Raw genomic sequence first — 21,120 nt, forward strand, 5'->3', positions numbered from 1 at the left:
TAAGTGCTGCCTCTGTCACTGTCATCCCGTTGCTCTTCAATTTGCTTGAGCGGGCACCAGTAACATCTCCATCATGAGACGTGCTGTTACTGTTTTTGGCATATCAAATACCCAACGGGTAACTTGCCAGGCTCTGCCGTGCGGGCGAGATGCTGTCAGTAGCTTGCCAGGCTCTCCGAGAGGGGTGGAGGAATCGAACCCCGGTCGGCGTGTTAAGTGCTAAGAGATAAAAATGAACAGAAAGAATGTGGCTTTCTACCATGGGAAGATCACAGTCTAACGAGAGACATAGTGCTCACAGTTGAGAAATCTACTTGGTTGGGGACATATGAGCCAAAGTCTTTGGTGACCTCGGGGGAAGCAATGCAAAGTGTCTGGTCTGGGGCTGGTGTGGTACTTGCAGAAAGTCTTCTGAGTAGGAAGGATGTTTTCAGGCGGAACATAGGGTGTACACAGACCCTATAAGCCAGTGTTCTTTTAGTGGCTCCAAGGAGTCTAAGGGGGTGCCGTGGGACGGTAGGGCAGGAATTCCGTGAAAAGGCTATGTGGAAGCTTCCCTGGGAGAGGCTGACAGGGGCCTTCTGGTCAGTGATGTTCCTGGTTCTCCGAAGTCTGTCAGGAAGCCACGGAATGCTTTTCATCCACGGTGTGCCCATGGCTCAGATCTAAATTTTGCAGTGACTGTTCCCATTGTGCAGAAAGCAACAGTCGAGGGGGCAGGGGGCACATGTGAGACCAGTTTCAAGGGTCCATGGAGGCCAGTTGAGCAGAGGGAGTTTGGAGCAGGAGGCCAGCAGTGGACAGCACACTTTCCTTGGGACCTGACTTAGTCTGACAATGAGAAAATCATGCCCTAAGCCTGTTTGTTATTCATGACCTGAGGGGCCCGTAGGAGAGCAAGAGAAATCATCTGTTTGTAGTAGGGCTGATAGGATGTGATCAGTGGGGATCCAGGACGAGAGAAGAGGGGATGAGAATTCGCTCCCACATGTGGTTCCCGGAGCCCTTGCTGGGGGGTGGGGGGTGGAGGGGTGGGGTGGCGGGGTGGGGATCTAACCTTACTTGATGGGCATAAAGTCGCAAAGACTCCGCTTTTGCAGTATCTTTCACAATTGGAATTTCACCCCACCACGTCCCCCGCCCCCATAAAGATTTTTCTCAGGCAAATAAGGGTGTTGATAAAGAATGAACTCCTCCTGGCTTTAATGAGCCGGGGAGCCGGGAGGATGCACATTAGAGAACCAAGCTCAGCGGTGAGGAGAGCACAGGGCATCAGCAGCGCGGCCGGCCTCTCCGCACAGGGGATTCCTCTCGTGGCTACAACGGCTTTAGCAGTTGGGGCATACTTGCATTTTACCTTTCAAGTCAAGAAGATGAGTTAGAGTTGTTCCCTCAACACTCAGCAATCTCTCGCAAGAATTTAATAAAATTACTTTTATTTCATCTTCTATATTTGGATCTTCACGATGGGCTTCCTTGTGTGGATATGTAAAGTTGCCTTTAAGGAAGAAAATTATGGGATAAAATAATTGAAGAGAAGTGTTAAATTATAGCTCAAGTATGTGTGGGTATCTAGATAAAATCTTAGACAGATATCCATTGAATGAAGCTAGGAATGGTTCCACTGTGTCATAACCCCCCTGCTCAGGACACATGGGCCTCATGTGTTTATTATGATAGGGACTAAATTCTAAATTTCTACTTTGTTCTATGTGTGAGGGAGACATATAGAAGTGCTTATAAGGAAACATATTCCTGTGAGTAGGATCAGCAAAGTATCCTCCTCCTCCTCCTCCTTCTCCTCCTCCTCCTCCTTTTCCTCCTCCGCCTCCTCCTCCTCCTCCTCCTCCTTCTCCTCCTCTTCTTCCTCCTCCTCCTCTCCTCCTCCTCTCCTCCTCTCTTCCTCTCCTCCTCTTCCTCCTTCTCCTCCTCCTCTTCCTCTTCCTCTTCCTCTTCCTCCTCCTCCTCCTCCTCCTTCTCCTTCTCCTTTTCCTCTTCTCCTCCTTCTCCTCTTTCTCCTCCTCCTTCCTGATGCTGGACTCAAACTCAAGGGCTCACTCATGCAAAGCACGTGGTCTGCCCTGAACTACATCCCTGCCTGATGGATGGTCAAGGTGTCCTTCTTCAGTTTCAGTTTTATTACCCAAATCAACTCACGCAAGTAATGGAATCTTAAAACCTAGGAAAAATATGTAAGTTTATTGCAAAAGATAATATCCCATTTAAAACAGTTTAGAAATTTACAAAACATTACATTAAGTACACAGTCTTTGAGAAGGTGCTCTATAGATGAGCTAGTATTAGGTTCCAAATATAGTAAGTAGTATGCATTTTTTTTAACTACAGAGAAAGCAGCTACATAAACTCCTGAAACTTAAATTGATATATTGGTCTTTTCCCGTTCCACTTTATAAAAGTAATGTTTTCTAAATTAATATCTGTCCATTAAACCATATAACCTCAAGTACAGCATTTCTGTAGAATATCATGATAAATGTTACATAATATTTTACAAAGAAGCTATTTTCACATGAGTATATGAGTTTTGGTGTTTGTCTATGTGTGTGTGTGTGTGTTAACATAAAGAAGATCACTTTTGTTTAGCAGGAAGGTGCTTACTGACTCCTTGTTTCTTCATTCTGGTTTTAAATGTTCAATTTTCAGAAAGAGACCCATCTCCCAGTGGCCCAAGCAGTGCTGTGTTGTGCTTTGGTATCGAATCATTATCACCTCATCTGGTTTCATTTTTCACACTATCAACATGTTCCGACCCCCGTTTCCTTCCCTTCAGCTGAGGGCTTACCTAAGCCCCCCGTATCAACACACGTGCATGAGACCCCGACCCTCCTGGCTTACGCAGGTGTTGGGTTACCCATTCTTGGAGCTCCTCAGATTTCCCTCTATCATTCCAGGATAACTTTGGCGAATGGAGCAGCTCAGCCCTGGGCGGCTCTGCTCATCAGATGCTGGCATGTGCACAGAGCTCACGAAGTAGGTAGAGCAGGTGTTTATAACCTCATTCGGAAATAGATAAACAGGCCCTGAAATTGTGAGCAGTTTGCCACGATGAGTGGCGTGTACTGCTCTGGTACCTGTGCCTCTTAATTTCAGGAACAGGATTATTTTCATTCTAGCATGCTGCCCAAAACGATAAATTAATTTGAAAATTCATGTCAGCAGAGCAAATTAAAATGGAAGCTCTACTATGAGATAGAATTATATAAGAGATCCCAGATGCTTTTTTTTTCCCCCTTTATTGGACTATCCCCGGCGCTGTTCTTTTCCATTGTTGGAGCCAACAGAGACTTAGCTGATTGTGTGGGTACAAAAAGCTCGGTGGCTTTTAGCCAGTGGCAGCACATCTTATTGAAATGTGGCTTCTTAAGTATGACAAGTGTATTTATCTTAATTCTAACTTAACATTATGTATTCTGTTCTCATTTTGTGGGTTTAAACATTATACTAGAAGCAGAACAAGAACATCTTGAATGACATCCTCAGACTTAAATAGTGCAAGCCGAGATTTCTTGCCAAACTTCCCTCTCACCCTCACTGAAATAGCTCCCGCACTGCAGCGTGGTAACGGAAAGGTGGAACCGCCAGAGAGGCTTGCTCAGTGCGTCTCACTTACAGTAGGTCTGTGATGCCCACGTCCACATGGGCCTCTGCGTGCTGCAGGGACTCACGGGGACTCCTGACAAGCCTCCCTCACGGAACGAGCATGGCCTTTAGGGTCCCCTTTCTAAGGCTGGTGGAAAAATTCAACTAAGGAGTATGAGTCTTGCCAACCTAGCCCTCATCCCCAAGAGTATGTAGCAGTTACTTAATTCTATTACTTCAGCATTTTGTTCGTTCAGCCATGCACGTTTGACTGGATCCCACATACATGGGTTGATCTTATCAAAAGAACGAGCCAGACTTTAAAAGAATCCAGACTTGGGGACAGAAAGGTCTTTAATGCCAAAAGGAATATATATAGCCTACCCCTCAGACCTGAGTTCTTCAGTCAGGTGACCGGTGCCTGGCCGCCGCCGGGGAGGGAGAGTGTGTAGATTAATAGATACCTTTGAACCTATCTACAAGGCTGTTGTGGGGAAGAATGGGTGAGGAAATCAGCACTGTGATCTATCTTTGTCTTATGTGTGTTACTGGCAAGATGGAACGGACAGACTGTAGGATATCATGGATCATGTTGCAGGAAAATTAACGCTGGAATCTTATAGTTCAGACCCAAACCATATCCCAGCCTTTGGCTGTCTGTCTCAGGACCCAGACCAGGAAGCAGGATGGCCTTGGAGCAGCTACAACATCCGGGCAGCCATACCGAGTGCCTTTGACTCTGCGGTGACTGGACCCTGCCACATAGCATATGACAGATCCTTGCTTTGGGACCAAGGATGGATGAAAAATACTCAACCCACCAGGGCAATCTTGCATCTGTAGGCCTCTGCTGTGCCCGTGTACCCCAGTATCTCAGAAAGCAGCTAGTTTATGTACCTATGTTCTCCCCATGCCCCGGCATTTCTGTTGACGACCTGCCCTGAGCTTCCTGCTCTGTGTGACGTGTCCTTCCTTCTCCTGGGATCATGAACCCAGGATGGGAAGGTGGAAGGTGCTTAGCATCACAGAGGTTCTGGAAAGTACCACAGGGGCTCTATCACCGGGAGAATCTAGCAAGCCAGGACACAGCCTGGCCGTGGATGGCAGGGCATGTGACAAGTGATCACTTTAGGGTACCAGGAGTCATCAGCAAGCAGTGGCACTCTTCCAGGCGAGGTTGTGGTCAAGTGTCCATCCGTGGCCAAAGCCGCTCAGCTCTTTCCTGTTCTGCCGGACGAGTGGCCCTCAGCCACTCAAGGAATCGAGAAGGCCTGAGGCAGTGCTTCCTCACCTCAGGGAGGTGTCCGGGGGAGTGGACGGCAGAACAATGGTCCCCCCAAGTTCAGATCCACCAGAAGCATTTCTTCTTCACCTTTTTGGTTTTCCTCCTCATGTCCTGTTTCTCAGGGACCGGAGGTTCCGCTGGGGACTTCGGCGGGGGAGACGTCTCCTCAGCTGCTTCTACTTCCTCCAGGCTCTGTAGAACCTCATGGAACCTGCCTTCCTGCTGTCGAAAATCATATTCTACACTGAAACACAGAGGAGGGAAGGGAAGGAAATTCAAATTAGTGCATGCTGATTTGCACTTCCGATGCCGAACTGACATGAAGAGGGGCTTTGAGATCATGTCCAGTTGCTTATGTGCCTCTGGGCGGCTGTGTAGATTGGGAAAATGGTACCACTTCTCGGAACCCAGTTTGTCATACCAGAGTACGAAAAAATTGATATCAGTAATCTTTCCACTTGAGTACACTTATACTTATTACGCGTAAACGGGACTGAATCTTGGCTCCTGATAACAGATGCTCAGTATATATTGTCCTAATCTTTCTCTAACTGTTATTATCACCCCTAATTTTTAAAATTGCCATTATACAGAAAACCTCCTTATTGCAAAATCTTTAGATAATACATGGGGATGTACGATAAAACTGGGAACCGTTTCCTCATCTGTGAAATGCAGATAATAATAGCACTTACCTCAAAGCCTTTCTTCGAAATGAGTATGTGTCAAGTGAGAGAATAGAGATGAACTCCTCGGAGTAGTGCCTGGGTGTTGTTACCTCTCCACATGAGTTAGCTCCTATTGCTCTTACTGCCGTTAGCATAGCCTTAATAGTGTGTCTTGGGCAACTTTATATTCTTCAATACAGATAGATTTAAATACTCCCCTTTGCCATTTCCTAATCTTCCCCCCTCAACTTTTTTTTTATATAAAAAAAACCCCTATATTGTTTGTGTTTGGAGTCATCGGTGTAGAGACTTCAATGCATGGTAACCGTCAGGCTACCAGGGACACGGGCTTCAGGTTCCCAGAGGATGTGCAAAGTCCAGGGAATTCAAAACTGTGACCTGTGGGTGGAAGGGGCCCATACTCCATGACCACTGGGAGACTGTCCACCTGGAAAGCAGGAATGACTAACACAGACCTCCCGGTGGACGAGGTCTTCCTCTGTCCTCAGCTGTCCCCCTTTGCTCCTCAGAAGCTTTCTTTGTATAGGAGTTTCCCGTGCAGGGATGCTTACAAGATGATTCTTAAGATTTTGGCTAAGTGTGTCACCCAGTGTCATATTAGAACTCTTGGGAGGTCTGGAGGTGGGGAACCAGCATCACTGTGGCAAGTGGCAGAAACGTAGACTCGTGAACAGAGCATCCCCACGTATAACAAGGGAGAAAGGAGAGCTTCCTAGGGAAGATCAAGGATCCCACGTTGGTCTGCAGTGTGGCATGACTGGCCAAAGGCTTTCTGCCCAGGGCTGCAAAAGTGCTGTCTTTATGGGACACTTGTCCTTATCTGCTGTCCCCGTGACACCTTCCAGAGAGCCGGGGCCAAAGGTAGCGTTGCTGAAAAGAGGAATTCTGATTGCCAGTCATGAAGAATGAAGCCCCCAGACAGCACTCTGTCACTGGTGATTCTGGGAGGGAGAAGGTAGGGCCAAAGCGTCGGAAAGCCAGGCAGCCTGTTTAGAGCCCAGCCGACCCCAAGCAAGCGGGTGTTAGTGCTTGGGCCCCTGGGGAAGAATGTCTGGTCCTTTATGTTCTATACTTGGGTGAGTTCCCGAGTCAGATCCCCTTTGTTCTGCGTGTTGATGTGTCATACCTGGCAGTGCTCAGGGGCTACTCTGGCACGACTCTCAGGGGGTTGTTCCTGGCAGTGTTTGGGGGACCACACAATGCCGGAGGCAGAACCCAGGCGTCCTGCAGGGAATGCTTGTGCTTCAACCTTTCGGTCCATTTCTCTGGTCCCCTTTGACTTTCTGTTTTACCCCAACCCCTTCTATAAGGACACACGTCTGATCTTAGTCACGAGGAAACACTGTGTTTTTTCAGAACAAACTTCTGTTATCTGTTTAACCGTGAGACCCTGGGGAAGTCACTTCTCATCTTCAACTCACAGGCTCTCTGAAGCGCTAGCGCTTACAGCGTAGGGTAAGGCACTGTGTATTCAGATAGTCAGTGAGCACCTTCCTGTGTTTTATGCTGGGTATAGAGAGAGCGGTAGGCTGACATGGAAAGACAGATGTCCCGGCCTCCTGCCATACTATTGCCACGACTCTGTGTTCCCAGGAAGTGCAAGCTAACATCAAGAGCCATTAGGGACCACTTAGCCCAGGCTCTACCAGGTCTGCCAGACTGAGATACCCTTAACTCACTCATTAAGACTCCCACCTCCAGGATGTACTGCCTGGCTGGGCGTCCCTGTTTACCTCTGGGCATGGGGTGGATGTCTGTCTGCCATCAGCTGCCATCTGCCACCATCAGCTTATCTATCCTACTGAAAAAGACATGAATTCAGAGAATGTCTCCTCTCCAGAACTAGTTCATAGATAGGAAACACACATATTCACAGTTCTAGCTTCTGAAATAGTTCTTCTCTCTCCCTTCCCCCATTGCCAAAAAGTGACATTCTTACTAGAACACCAGATGTGCCAAAGTGGGTGACCAGCCCTCCTCATTCTAGGAGCTTTCTATGCTACCTGGTACATCCACAGAATCATCTATCTATCCTACCCTCCATTCATTAATCCAGCCATCCAGCCATTCTGTGCTGGACCCGATTTTATTCTGTGTTGAAGAAATACAACAGTAAGCTAGAAATAGATCCCAGCTATAAGAGATATTAAATACAAGAATGTCAAGCAACGATTGAACTCGTATATGCTTTCAAAATGCACTTTTCATTGGTCTCAACTGCCTTACTTTACAACTCTTCATCCATACACCTCTACCAAATCTATAGCCTCTACCAAATCATCTAAACACCCCCATTCACATACACACATGCACACACACTCGCTCGCGCGCGCACACACACACACACACACAAGCATGCATGCATACACAAACCAACTCTTTTCCCTCTTATCTATGACATCTCTGAATGAACAATTCATGCAACATCAACAGCAAACCACTTAAGTTTGTAGAGACTCACAATGAAGTTCCAAAACCAATTAGAAAAAAATCTGCTCGGAATGTGTGTGCAATTGGCAGGCCGGGAGGGGAGAGCCAGGAGGCAGAATGTAAACTCTCGTTTCTTCATCACAATTTGAGTCCCAGCCCAGTGTAGAGCACTGAACAAGATTGAGTGGAATTCTCCTGGGTTTGGACGGAGACGATCCAGCTTCCTGACTGGCGACCTTGTCAGGAGGCTTCTCTCTCTAAGACTCACTGACGGTGGGGCTTATAAAGATGGGCAGGCATGCAGCCGGGACACAATAGCAGGTAAAATGCCCCCCTGTCGGGCCTTGTCTCTATTCACTCCACTCTTAACTAATTCTTTTGTTTTCCTGTCGTAGAGACGGAATGCGGCGTTCATACCTTCCCCTCTTTGATAATTGTATACCTCGCCAGCAACATCGCTCTTCACTCCTCCCCTCTATGTACATTCAGGAAAGAATACACTCTTTATGTTTCTATGGAAACACGGCAGGCTTCCATTATAATCGCTGGGACTTAGCTCCCCACACCCGTCTTGCAACTGCTTCCACCGGTCTTGACAATTTAAAGGGGATTGAAAGTGACTTTCTTTTCAGGGCCAGGCAAATAGCAGAGTATGGAGAAGCATGTGTGCTTTGGAAAGAAAATGATTAATGTTTTTGAGGCCAGAGCAATTTATTAACATAAAGGAAAATAGTCACTTTTCTTATTATTCATCTGTTTGGCAAAGTACTTTTGAGTTTGGAGGGGAAGAGAGAAGAGAGTCCATTTTTCTTTGGAGGCAGCTGCTTCTTAAGTGGTGAGCAGAGGGGGGGGGAATGTGCCCTCTCCTGTCTGCTTTCCATCTGGACGCCTGGGAGAGGAGGTGGCCCTCGGCTTCCTTTTCAGCCAGCCCATGACGCATTCTGGAGCCTCTCTTGGAAAGGGCAGAAGTTGCCTAGTAAGAGAGAAGTCGAGGAAACCTCAGCAGAGGCTTCTGATAGATTCTGGGGGATGCTTCTACCTCTGTTCTGGTTTTAAGTAGAACAGCAAACCTTCCCCGCCTTTTCCTCTTCCTCTTCCCTGCCCAGCCTTCCCCCCTGTCCTACCCGCATTCCAGAGGCACTCCATCTTTCTCACAGGACCCAACGAAGGAAGAGGAGTGCTGTGTGCTTAGTCTGTGTGCAACTCTGCCCCACGTGAGGGCAAACAGTGATCGGGACATTGTTGGAACGCAGGAGCTCGAGTGATTGGGCAGTCGGGGGCATCCGAGGTCTGTCCTCTGGGGATGTTGTGGATACCTGGCCCCTGTCGAGGGCCACTGAGCTCCTGTCTGGAGCCAGGGAGCCCTTCAGATCTGTGTGCTCAGAGTGTCTGAGCGTGGTGCCACGTTGCATTAGAGAGTGAGCTATGTGAAACCAAGAAGGCAAGTGGGCCTCGAGGTCCCCTCTGGAGGCACCTCGCTAATCTCGCTGACAGATCAGTGCCCCAGCTATCATGTTCAGTGAAACGGGAAGGATGTTTTTCTGGGTAATTGGAAGCAGCACGGAGCCTAAGTCATGCCTCGTCTAGAAGAAGAAATAGCGAGAAGCAAAGAGTAGATCAATTCATAGACAAACAGCGAGCCAAGGTCTGGACGTGGGGTCCTCGTGGACAGACCGGGGCCGCCTGGGGGAGCCAGCAGGGCTGCAGGTCAAGAGAGACACAGACAGACAGAGAGTGCGTCCGCTGCTGGGGCCCTTTCAGATGGGCAGACACCACGGCCCTGTGTTTTCCTTTTGCCCTCCTGATGTGGCGGCAAGCTTATGATCTCCAGTTAGCAGAAAAGCCAGCAGGGGAAGGGAAATCCAACCAAGTGGCGATCGGAATGAAAACCTGCCTTCCCAGAGCTGCCACCTTTGTTTTGCCTCCAGAGGAATCCAGCGTTTCCTTCCAGGAACTGGCTCTTCCCAAGGCCTTATTCGAGGAAGAAGGAAATGGCAAGAGAGACCTAGTTCCAGAGAGGTTAGGATATGCGGTAATTTAAATGTGCAGTTGGAGAACAGTAAGAGGAAGGGGCTACATTTGGGGTTGGACCACCCCTGGCTCTGTGCTCTAGAGTCACTCCTGGTGGGCTCAGAGGTGGGGATTGAACCCGGGCGGCTGCCTACAGGGCAAGCCCCTTCCCACTGTGGCTCCATGATCTCCTTTAGTGGGTGAAAAAACTATTTTATCGACACTATCCTGCCTATTTGCTCATTTTCGTGTGTCTTGTGTGATTCTCATAACCCCATGAGATAGGCTGAAATATTTTTATCTAAAAAAACTAGAAAACTGAGGCAAGGGGAGGTGCTTTGCTGAGAGCTCATGCTGGTCATGCAACAGAGCCAGGGTTTGAACCTGGATGCTCTGAGAGCCCGGGCACTCAGCACCATGCCTGAAGGAGTCTTCATCAGCCCCGGCCCCTGCTTGCCGCCTATGTGGGAGTGACCACAGCCTGTGGAACCAGCCCCAACCCAGCTGACCGCCCCAGCCTGCGATAATAGTACTAGGAGGTTGCAGGGAGCACTGTTGAGGAGGCTGTGTCCCTAGAGCATATGGGCACCGCAGAGGAGGCAGGTTCCTCAAGGTAGGGTAGCACCTGGCCTGGTACACCAAAGCTGAGTGTGGTACAGGATGCAGGGTCTGCAGTGCGCATCCTGAACTCCCGTCCCCTCCCAGCAGCAGGCCTGGCAGCTTCAGAAAGAGATAACACACTGTTGATGGAACCGCATCCCCCCAGCACAAAGGCTGAGAAGTGATGGTCCACACCACCTCCCTGAAGCCCTCCTCTCTCCCACTCCACTGCTGCTAAATCTGTCTTAGCATTTCTGTGCCACAGAACCAAGGGCAGCATGTATTTACCAGCCACCGCCACTTCCTTTTTAAAAAGGAGTTTGCTATAAAGGCCAGTGGAACCAGCAAGGGCAGTTTGGTTCCCGTCCACGTGGACCAATCCTGCCATGCTGGCAAGTGTATTGAGGGACAAGTCTGTCAAAGAAATTGTGTGTTTTCCCCTCAGCCTGGAAGGGAATTCGTTTCCCAAACGTTCACTCTATCTTTTTTTTTTCTCATCAGGGAGCGTAATTTTGAGTTCACGATTTGCAGCCACTTCAAGTTGGTGGGTGCTCCCCTTCTCCCGGGGCGTCTTTCTGCAGAGGGGCCCGAGAGGCACAGGGTGCGTAACTCAAGCCGGCTCTAGAAGTGGCAGTTGCCGATGTTGCTTGCGACTGGGAATGAAATCTGAGTTCTGGGTCTTGTGGTTCTGTCAAGACTTAGATAGGGAGGGCTCAGAGCAATAGTGCAGCAGGTAGGGTGTTTGCCTTGCATGCAGCCAACCCGGGTCCAATCCCCGGCACCCCATACGGTTTCCTGAGCACCGCCAGGAGTAATTCCTGAGTGCAGAGCCAGGAGGAACCCATGAGCATCACTGGATGTGACCCAAAAAAAGGGGGTGGGGGAAAGACTTAGATAGGGTTTTTTTTTTTCCAGAGAACTAAACACCTGTATTCAATCAATTCATTGGTATGAATAAAAGATAAGAAGGAGGAGGACAGAAAAAAATCCCAACTGCAGAGCCAGCTGAAATCCTAGCTCTGATAGATCTTAAACAAGTCACCTAAACTCTCCACGCCTCCATTTTATTTCCTCATCTGTAGGAGGGGAATAATAACCAGATCCACACTTTTTGGCTGTTGGGAGCCTTGAAATGGGATGATGCATGCGCTGTGTTTAGCAAAATGCCTGGCCTTGTGCCTGGCGTGATAAATGGCGGGGCCTGTTGCATTAGCTTGACAGAGAACTCAAGATTGGGTCACTCTGTGGCCAGCTGTGGCTCCTGTGCTCACAGCTTGTTATTCCTGTGAACTCCCACTTGCTGGGTTTTATATTTATGTCATGTTTCAGAGCCTCTTTAACTATTAATGCATTAAAATAGGTTTTATTTTATTGCCGATAAATTGCAGATACTGTAAATCCCGTTTCTCTCCTCTCACACTCTGGAGAGAAGAAAGGGGTAGAGCTACCCGAGGAAAAAACAGGGACCAGAGACAAACGTCTTGGGTATCAGCCCCTGGGGACCCAGACAAGTTTTTTTTTTTTTGCTTTTTGGGTCACACCCGGCAATGCGCAGGGGTCACTCCTGGCTCATGCACTCAGGAATCACCCCTGGTGGTGCTCAGGGGACCCTATGGGATGCTGGGATTTGAACCCGGGTCGGCCGCGTGCAAGGCAAACGCCTTACCCGCTGTGCTATCACTCCAGCCCCGGACCCAGACAAGTTTTTCACGTAACTTCAAATGCATGCCTGTCTCCTAAAGAGAGCCAGGGCTGTGTTTGAGGGCAGCTCGGAGGAGGCTGTCTGGGGCTGCCATGAGCACTGATGTCCCAGCATTTGAAGTGAGGGTGATGCAGTCCTCGCTGCAGTGGGGCCACAGCGGCCGGCACATCTGTGGTTACTAGAAAGATCATAGATTCTGTGCGCTTTGTCATTATTTCTCTCCGCGAGCCTCACTGCGGGCCGGACAGCACTGTGGGTGTGAGCCAGTCAGAGCTCTTGCAGCTCACCTGGCTGCACGCTGGGAGAGCATCAGAAGCAGGCAGAAGGAAAACACTGAATAATTTAAGTGGAAAGGTGGTGGCTAAACCCAACAGGCCTGCAAATGTATTGCATTTCCAGTGAAATGCCCTTTTATCTGGCTAGGTAATAGCTTTAAGTGGTGAGCATGGCTGGGGTCCCGGGGCCAGAAAGCTCAAATAAGGAAGGAAACTCAAGAAAGAAGCCCACTGCTGCCGACCCTGTGAGCCCAGGCCCCTCCTGGCGCTCTCAGAAGCCTCTTTCTTAGCTCGACGGAAGCCCCGGCTTCTCTCCTGCAGGGCGTCCCTGCTGTAACGCTTTGGTATGTGTCCCAAGGAGCAAATCGGGGTAAGTTCTGAATATCACAACAGAGCAGCACCAGACATCAGAACGCGGGCTGCCAGGGACAGCCTGAAACCTCTGTGCAAACATCCATACCCTCTGTTCTGCCTGCTCCAGGCGTCCGACAGCGGAGGAGTCAGTAGTGATGCAAGAGCGGCACGCAGGCCGGGGAACTTGGGGGCAGAAGCAGACGGTGTTGGAGGGCTCGACGCTCAGCCTGGGGCAGCTCCCGTGGTTCGGTGGCCCCGGGCGTCCAGCCCTCTCTGCAGCAGTGGGCACCTGCCCTCTAGGGGTCTCTGGTGCAGCTTTGGCTTGTGCACCCTGCGCTGGGGAGCAGGACTGGCCTCTAACTGGTCTTAACCGTCCAGGATGGACACAGGACAGCCAGCCATGACCTTGCTCATCTTCCTTAAGGCCTGGGATACGGGGGCAGGGGAGGGGGGGTGGGAGACAGGAGGCAGGTGGATTCCCTGGGCACCAGGCCGGGCTCCAGGCAGAACTCAGAGAGACTTGTTTTCCCCTTTCCAGGGGTGAGAGATCCGCTCACTCCCTGAGCAGGCCCCCACTCCTCCCCCTCTGTCCTCCCTCCACTCTCCCCAGCACTCCCTGCTTACACCTCACGTGCCTGCCTCACCCTGACATTGAGGCCCAGCAGAAGGGGACCTCTCTTTGGCAACAATGTGCTGAAAACAAAAGCAAGTTTCTGGATGGTTTCATTCATGACAAGTTTCTATTCATGAAACATATGGGCTGGTGGTCACAAAAGCTTTTTAGTGAAAACAGATGCCACCTCCTCTTTTCAATATTAAATTTTAAAATTAGGACTTGAAACAAGTGACTCCGTGGGCTGGAGAGATAATACAACAGGTAAGGCCCTTGCCTTGCACACAGCTAACCCCAGTGTCCCATATTGTCCCCTGAGCACATCCAGGAATAATTCCTGGGTGCAGAGCCAGGAGTCACCCCTGAGTATTTCCAGGTGTCACCCAAAGAGCCAAAAAAATTAAAAATAAATAAAACAAAGGACTCTAAATGATCTAGAAGTTTCTTAGCACTGACGTGTGTTGTATACAATCCTAGATGATGACAAACTCTTGTCCTTGCATTCACCTGACAATGCTCTGGGTAACCCTGGCCTACGCTGGCCCAGCTCACATGTCTCCGTATTTTGGCTCATTCTCTCAGCCTTCGTGCAGTCATGTTACTGTCTCCCCAGGGACCTGATCTGAGTGTTTCCCAAGACTCATTGCTGCAATGCCAGGTTCCCATTCTCCGCTCTCCTAGCCTAGATTTGGGGAATGAGATCCAGTGAGCCATCTTCACAGATGTCCCAGAGATGGACACAGCAGGTGCACATGGTAATTTGTAATTTGTAATATATGGTAATGTGTCCATAAGGTACAGAAAGGAGGTCCAGTCCACCCCTCTGAGCAAGCGGGTCTCTGACGGTAGGGTGCCATGGGATCTCACCAGCAGTTGGCTAGAACTGAGTCTTCATCTTGCCGTTACTAATCGCTCATACCAACATTATCATTCAAGAGCCCTGAATATGTTCACAGACTGGGTCCTTCTGAGTCTGAGCTGCCTATCTGTAAGTTGGGAGTACTTTCACCTCTTTTTCTTGGTTGTGAGGATTCTGTGTGAAAGCAAGGTCCTTTAATAACCCAAATCTATTTACCACATGTCTGATGTAAATGGCACCTCTTCTTTCTTTCCCTTAATTTTGACCTCAACTTGCATCCCTGCCCTTGCCTAGATAGCATACTTGTAGAACTCCTTCAGGAAATCACATAGATGTGAGTAGCTTACCACTCATGAGGGTTTTTATCTGGGCATGTTAGTTTTCCTATTGGCGCTAAAACAAATCGCCACGACTTTAATAGCTTATACCAACACAAATGTGACTCCTGGTGTTCTGGCATTCAGAAATCTCCCACATGATAAGTCAAGGGCCAGCAGCAGTGGGCATCTTCCTGCAGCTCTCTTACTTTTCAGATCTTTTAGAGCCTGCCTGTATGACGTGGGTTTGGGTGCAGTGTCTGCCTCTGCCTCTGTTGTTACAGGTCTTCCTCCGACTCTGCCTCTGCTCCCACTCTCTCCCTCTTCTAAGGATCTTATAATAACACTGGGCATACTGGGAAATCCAGGACACTCACCCTCCCCCCAAGATCTTTTGTTACCTCTGTAAAGTTCCTTTTGTAACACGTGATAATGTGTTCAGAAGGTACAGAAGTAAGCATTTGGACATCTACTGGGGCCATAACCCTGCGACCATAAAATCATAAAACTGGATTTTGATGTTTCACCAAGAGAACCTGCAGATCTAATGCCCTGAATCCCTCTTCCAAAGAGATCATTAGGCAGTTCAAATGCCATCGAAGGGAGACAATTTAGCCAGGAGGAAGATTGTGGTTTTCCACAAATCAAACTTCACCTTTCCTAACACAGTAGATGCAGAAGTATTAGGTAATAATGTTGGATGACCATGAAGAACAAGGATCTCAATGTCCTGTGAAATTGCAACAAGCTTTCTGAGTCATCACAGGAAGATTTGATTAGGTTCCATCTCATTGAGACTATGTGGTGTTCCAGGTATTCGAAATTGACAGTCCATGAACTGCATTCAGCCTCTGCTTCAGCTCAGCAAGATCTACCGAGAGCCTGCTGGAGAGAAACCCTCCCACCCTACTTGACGTATCGAGGTCCTCTCTTTCCCTACCCAAGCATGCAGGGGAAAGCAAATGACTTTACTTAAAGCCAATGACTTTGCTTTGGGACCGTCTAAAATAGATGTCTCGAGTTCGCCACTGCTTTCCGTTTCTCCCTCAGTCCACATAAGCACCCTCACGTCTGACAGGAATCTACCGAGCACCAGCTGTGTAGGTGTCAATGAGATGTATTACTTGTTTGCTGGGGGGAAAGAAACCGAGAAACTGCATTACCATGATGGGGGATAAGCAGTGGATATTTGCGGGCGTCCCCGGAGAGGGGTGTAAGGTCGATTAAAGAAACTGGCCGCAAGAATAAGACGTGTCTAGACAGAGCAGGGCAGAGAAGGTGATCGAGTAACTGAGGGGACGTTAGCGAGTGCCCCGAGGCATGATACAGCACCAGGTGTCCGGAGACAGCTGGGAGACAGAGGAGACACAGGGCTTGAAGGTCAGTGTCATTTTCAGAAGGACTTGAAATAATCCAAGAAATGGCAAAAATAAACAGGGCGGGACTGTGTTGGAGAGGAGGGACGCAGGTCGACTCCCTTTGTCACGCAATTTGGTAATCTGTGTGCTGACTTGTGTTGGGACAGGGCAAAGGGGAGTCAAGGGCAAAAAGTCTCGAGTTCAAATGACAGATGATGAGGGCTTTGGCTAAAGCGGATGGGATGGAGCTCAGGGGCAGGATTCCTTGGATCCAAGTGGTGGCCAGCTTGATGTGTGCCGTGAAGGAGAGCCAAGGGCACTGCAGGGTTCGTAAGAGTGGGGGTGGGGGGACGACGTATGTGAAAAGGGCTTTGTGGAGAACTGAGGAGTGTGCTTTGGTATGTGGTAAACTTGAGCGAGCATGATGATAATATCTGCAGCAAGTTTAAAACACACATAGATAGACATAGGTGGAGATTAGAGAGGCGTTTCACACTTGGACAGGTTTCACCCTAAGCAAAGGGAATTTTCATGAGTAGCCCTGAAATATTTGCATGTATACATGCTTATATGTACATATGTATATTTAGATAATATCTGTTATTTTATATCTGTGCAGATATAATACTTCGAAAGAGAGAGATGAAAAAGCAAGGAAGGTTAGGTGGAATTCCCGAGACAGACTTAAAATCCTGAGTGTATTTGAATCCAGGAAATGGGAGACTGCGTGGGGTTGGGAGACTGCCCGGGCAGAGCCCCAGGACAAACAGTGGCTCTTCCTTTCTCTCTCCAGTGCCTGTCAACCTTCATGGCCAACCTCCTCCTTCTCTCATTGAAACGTAGGAAGTTTGTAGCTTGCTCTTTATTTTCATTTCATTAGCAATAAGCTTGGGTGGTAGAAGAATTTTTTTTTCTCCTGGGGAAAAACTTTCCCCTTAAAAACTATTTCCCATTAAAACATGGGAGGGAGGCATCTTGCAACTTAAGCAAAGCAGATTTTTCCCTGGGAGCTGTGTTCAGAAAATAAGTGTAGGATTGGTGTGGTCAGTGTCGTCCAGAAAGCTGCCGCAGTTATTTTTAGAGAACGTGCAGGTGAAGTTTAGGAGACAGCTGAGGACGGGGGGGGGGGGGGGGGCCGGAAGAAGGAAGGGGCGTCCTCGAGCTGAGGACAGCTTCACAGCCTCTGTGAGATCTCCCACTTATTGCACAATTGCTTAAACATTTTTCTTCTAAATTAATTGACTTTTATGCAAAAAAATTGTTTATACCTGACAGGCAATATCACTTTTGAAAATGAAGACCTGCGTCACTAGAGTGACTATTTGTGGGGATTAATTTTACAAATGGAAGGTTTCAGTACGAAGCGCAGTGGCTGAGTTTATGCTTTGTGAACACGAGACCCAGGGCTCAATTCTGGCTCCGCCTCGTCTTCAAAGCACCACCAGCAGTGAGTCCAGAACACAGAGCCGGGAGTAAACTCCACCGGCATCTCTCTCTCTCTCTCTCTCTCTCTCTCTCTCTCTCTCTGGGTGTGGTCTGAAAAACCAAGCCAAAACAGCTAAAAATGATTGAAATCTTAGTTACCTAGTGTTATACGCGTATGGCTAGGAACAGGAGACCTGCTGTCTTCATTTTTGTTTCCGGGCCACATCAGGCAATGCTGAAGGGTTACTCTTAGCTCTACAGTCAGGAATCACTCCTGGCAGTGCTCAGAGGTGCCGTGGACGGAACCAGGGTGGGCTGTGTGCAAGGCAAGCACCTGTGCTCTCTCTGCGCTATCTCTGCGCTATCTCTCCACCCGCACGACCTGCTATCTCTTGACCAAAAGTGTGATTAAGTGAGCACATGAAAGGTTTTTCAACTATTTTAGCACCAAAGTCAGATTTTTCCCTTGTACGTAATCAGAAGGATTGAAGTACATTTGAAAAGAGAACGACTTTGTCAGCAAGCAGTTCAGTGTCATTTAATCTTGGGTATCACTGGTGGCACTCACCCAACTCTTTAAGTACCCAGTTCTAGAACACATGGTAAGGAGAGGTAAGGAGGATTATTGGAAACCAAGCAAACTAGAACCATCCTGGGGCAGAGAGCGAATGGCCCACTCCCTGCCCTTGGAACTGACTACAACACACGTTCAGAGGAAACGCTTCTCCCTGGTGGATGGCATAGAGTTTTTAGCACTGGGGGTGGCATTGGTGCCCTGCTTCTTGGTGAGATGAAATCCCCAAAGGGGTCCAGGGTAAGAGAAGGTCAAGAAGACACATGGACAGGCTGGGGAGAGGGTGAGTTGGAGAGGACTGTGTACCACACGGCTTGGTGGAAGCAGGAAGTACCACCATCGCCTTCCGCTGAGGAGGCCACCATATGGAAGACCGTACGTGCTGCTAACTAAGCAGTGGCACCTCTAAAGAATAGCCGTCAGGTACAGAGACACACACCAGGCCCATCCATCTTCCAGGAAAGAGGCTTCTGCCCGACAAGGCCAGATGACATGGGCATCACATCACTTACTCAGGAGTGTGTAAGACCTGACTTCCCCAAACCCCGAAGACACGGGTTTGAAGTGACTTGAAATGTGGAAAGACTAGAAAAAGACAACTCGCATCTTCCCACGGATACTATGATGGGGGCTGTTGTTCTGATCTTTTTACTTTCATCAAATTAATTGCCCATCTCCTCGCAGTAGCTCCTGTCTGGGAACGCAGCCTGGCTCTGAATGGTAATGAGGGGTGAGTGTGCGCGTGGCTTCCCGGAGGCTGGGAAGGCTGCGGCAGGAGGGTTGCTAACGCGTCAAGGGTGTGACTTCATTTCAAATATTTGCCTGGGCTGTTGGAGGTATGTACCAGAAGAATGCAAACACTGTCAGTCTTGTTGGAAGGTCATCGTGGAGCCAAACATTGCTACTTCTAATTTCATTTGGAACAGCAGCGTGTCAGAATTGAAAAGGGACCACAGGGAACAGCTCATTAGAGGCCCTCATTTTTCAAATAGGAAATCCAGAGGCCGTGGAGCTCGCGGTAGACTGGGAAGCAACCACTTGTCCTTTCCAGTTACATAGGCCAAATAAAAAGTCCTCTTAAAGGTAATAGGAAATACATCATCCGGCGGCCGAAGAAAGAGAGTCTGTCTCGTTTAAATGGAGGTTAGTTAAAAATAATTCTTGTTTATGATGAATAGTGTTTTTGTCCTCCCTAGCTGTCTAGACATTTAATAATTCTTGTTCTCCTGGTGATTAGGAAATTTGCTTAAGGTAGGAGAAGCAGGAGAGGGAGGAGAGAACAAAGGCAGGTGATAAGCAGGTTATGCTCAGGGCTACGGGGCTTTTCCCGGGTTCCATTTTTAAAAGGTTCTTTTCTACCACGGGCCCTGGAGTTTCTGTTTTTCCAGGGAAGTGTGGCTGGTAGGTATTGACAGTTTAATGACAAAATGCCAGAGGCTGTGCTTAGGTGGGGGTGGGGTGGGGGGACTTGGAGCACACCCCCTCCCTTCTCCCCCCCCCAGCCCCTTGTCCATCAGACAGTCCTGCTGGGTAGAAGCAGAAATTTCACCAAGACAGCACAGCAACCCAACTAGGCTTCTATTTTCTCAGACCCTCGGCTGCCTTTCTTATTCGAGAGAGAAAACTGATAGAGAAAGCAAAACCATACACTTTTTTGTCAAACAAAATTAGCTGCCATCCGCTGAAATGACAGCTTTTCCACCGAGCCACCGACAGTGCAGGCCCCGCCCGGGCGGCATTGATCTCTGCAGTAATCACAGTAATAATAAGTCCTTCGATCTGGGCTGTGGTTTGCAGTTCAGAAAGGTTTCCACGGGTGCTATCTCACTTGCTCCTTCTGGCAAGGGACCGTCATTCCCATCCCACAGAGGAGGAAACTGAGTCCCAGACAAATGGGCAGACATCAAACTGGGGGGAATCTGATGCTCTTATGTTTCTTCTCTCGCGTTACCGAAAAATTCTATTAAAGGTAGCAACCTTACCTACCGGTGAAAGGAAATGTTGTATGTAGAAAGTGAACCCAAAATTCACTGTAGCCTGTGAGAGCTACCGCTCGTGAATATTATTCCAGAAAGGGGCATTCACCAAGATCACAGGACTGGGGATCAGAAAGAATCTATTGAAGTCTGGAATCCGGCCCCCTCTGCTCTTTGAACATGCCTTGTACGGAAGGGCCGAATGACTTACCTCTCAGAACAGCAACACCCACAAGGTATAACTGTGAAATGAGATGCACATGTGCATGCAGAATGTAGCCTGGTACCCACACTTAGTGCTCAATAGAGCTTAGGGATGGTCATTCCCTCAGAAGACTTGCCCTGCAGAATAAAACGCCTCACCTTTTTAGCCTCAGGTATTCACAGGCCTCCTGTCTCTGCCCCCCTGCCCTCCCCCTTCTGCATCTCAGGGGACTTCGGAGTCCGTTGTTGGAGCCCACAGTATCTGTGCTCAACAGAGCCGGCCTCACTGTGGCCAGGTACCTGTATATGATGCACGCTGTGTTCTGGCATGTTCTGCAGTTGTTCAGATCTTGGCCGGTTCGATAAAAGTTGCGTCTGCAAGATAGAGCAATTTTTTTCTCGCTGAATCTATGGACAAGCGCCAGGTGAGATGCACACATGCTAGCAACTCGTGTCTAGAATACAGCACACCCGTTCCCGTGTCATCAGTCGCCAGGTGGTACTGCTCTTACAAGTCCTGCAATATGAGGGTTTTCTTTCTATGCCGACAGCAGTCTTACGAAACGAGTCGGTTCTTCTTGCCCCCTTGTGTTAGATCGGGAAGACTGAGGACCTCTGGATGATCTGAAGGGGGATTCAGATCTAGACCCCCGAGTGAAGGGCTTGTCTCTCCCTAGCATCAGTGCTTCTCTCTTATAAAGCAGTGCTGATGCTGAGTCATAACAGCAAGTACCAGTTCATTACCTCTTGTTCAAGGGACAAGCATTCCACACCCCAGTAAGCAATGGCCTTCCCTCCTGGCCGGGGGTGAGTCACCCAGACAAACACTTTGGGCCTCTCTTTTCATTC

At 48.8% G+C, this 21,120-nt stretch overlaps 2 protein-coding genes across 4 annotated transcripts in view; one reads left to right on the forward strand and one right to left on the reverse strand.

Annotated features, from left to right (window-relative positions):
* The window catches only part of DOCK2 (dedicator of cytokinesis 2), a 400,138-nt gene that overhangs the window by 212,005 nt on the left and 167,013 nt on the right, over positions 1–21,120 (forward strand). The window lies entirely within an intron of this gene.
* INSYN2B (inhibitory synaptic factor family member 2B) overlaps positions 2,179–21,120 on the reverse strand; it is a 110,983-nt gene continuing 92,041 nt past the window's right edge. For all 3 annotated transcript variants that reach the window (XM_055125896.1, XM_004611469.2, XM_055125897.1), the window contains exons 3-4: positions 20,572–20,646; positions 2,179–5,129 (exon numbers count right to left, since the gene is read on the reverse strand). In XM_055125896.1, coding sequence (XP_054981871.1) covers positions 4,943–5,129; positions 20,572–20,646 — 262 coding nt within the window. In that variant the 3' untranslated portion in view covers positions 2,179–4,942. The remainder of the gene's footprint in view (positions 5,130–20,571; positions 20,647–21,120) is intronic.

The sequence above is a fragment of the Sorex araneus genome, chromosome 2 (genome assembly GCF_027595985.1).
Source record: "Sorex araneus isolate mSorAra2 chromosome 2, mSorAra2.pri, whole genome shotgun sequence".
Taxonomy (NCBI): domain Eukaryota; kingdom Metazoa; phylum Chordata; class Mammalia; order Eulipotyphla; family Soricidae; genus Sorex; species Sorex araneus.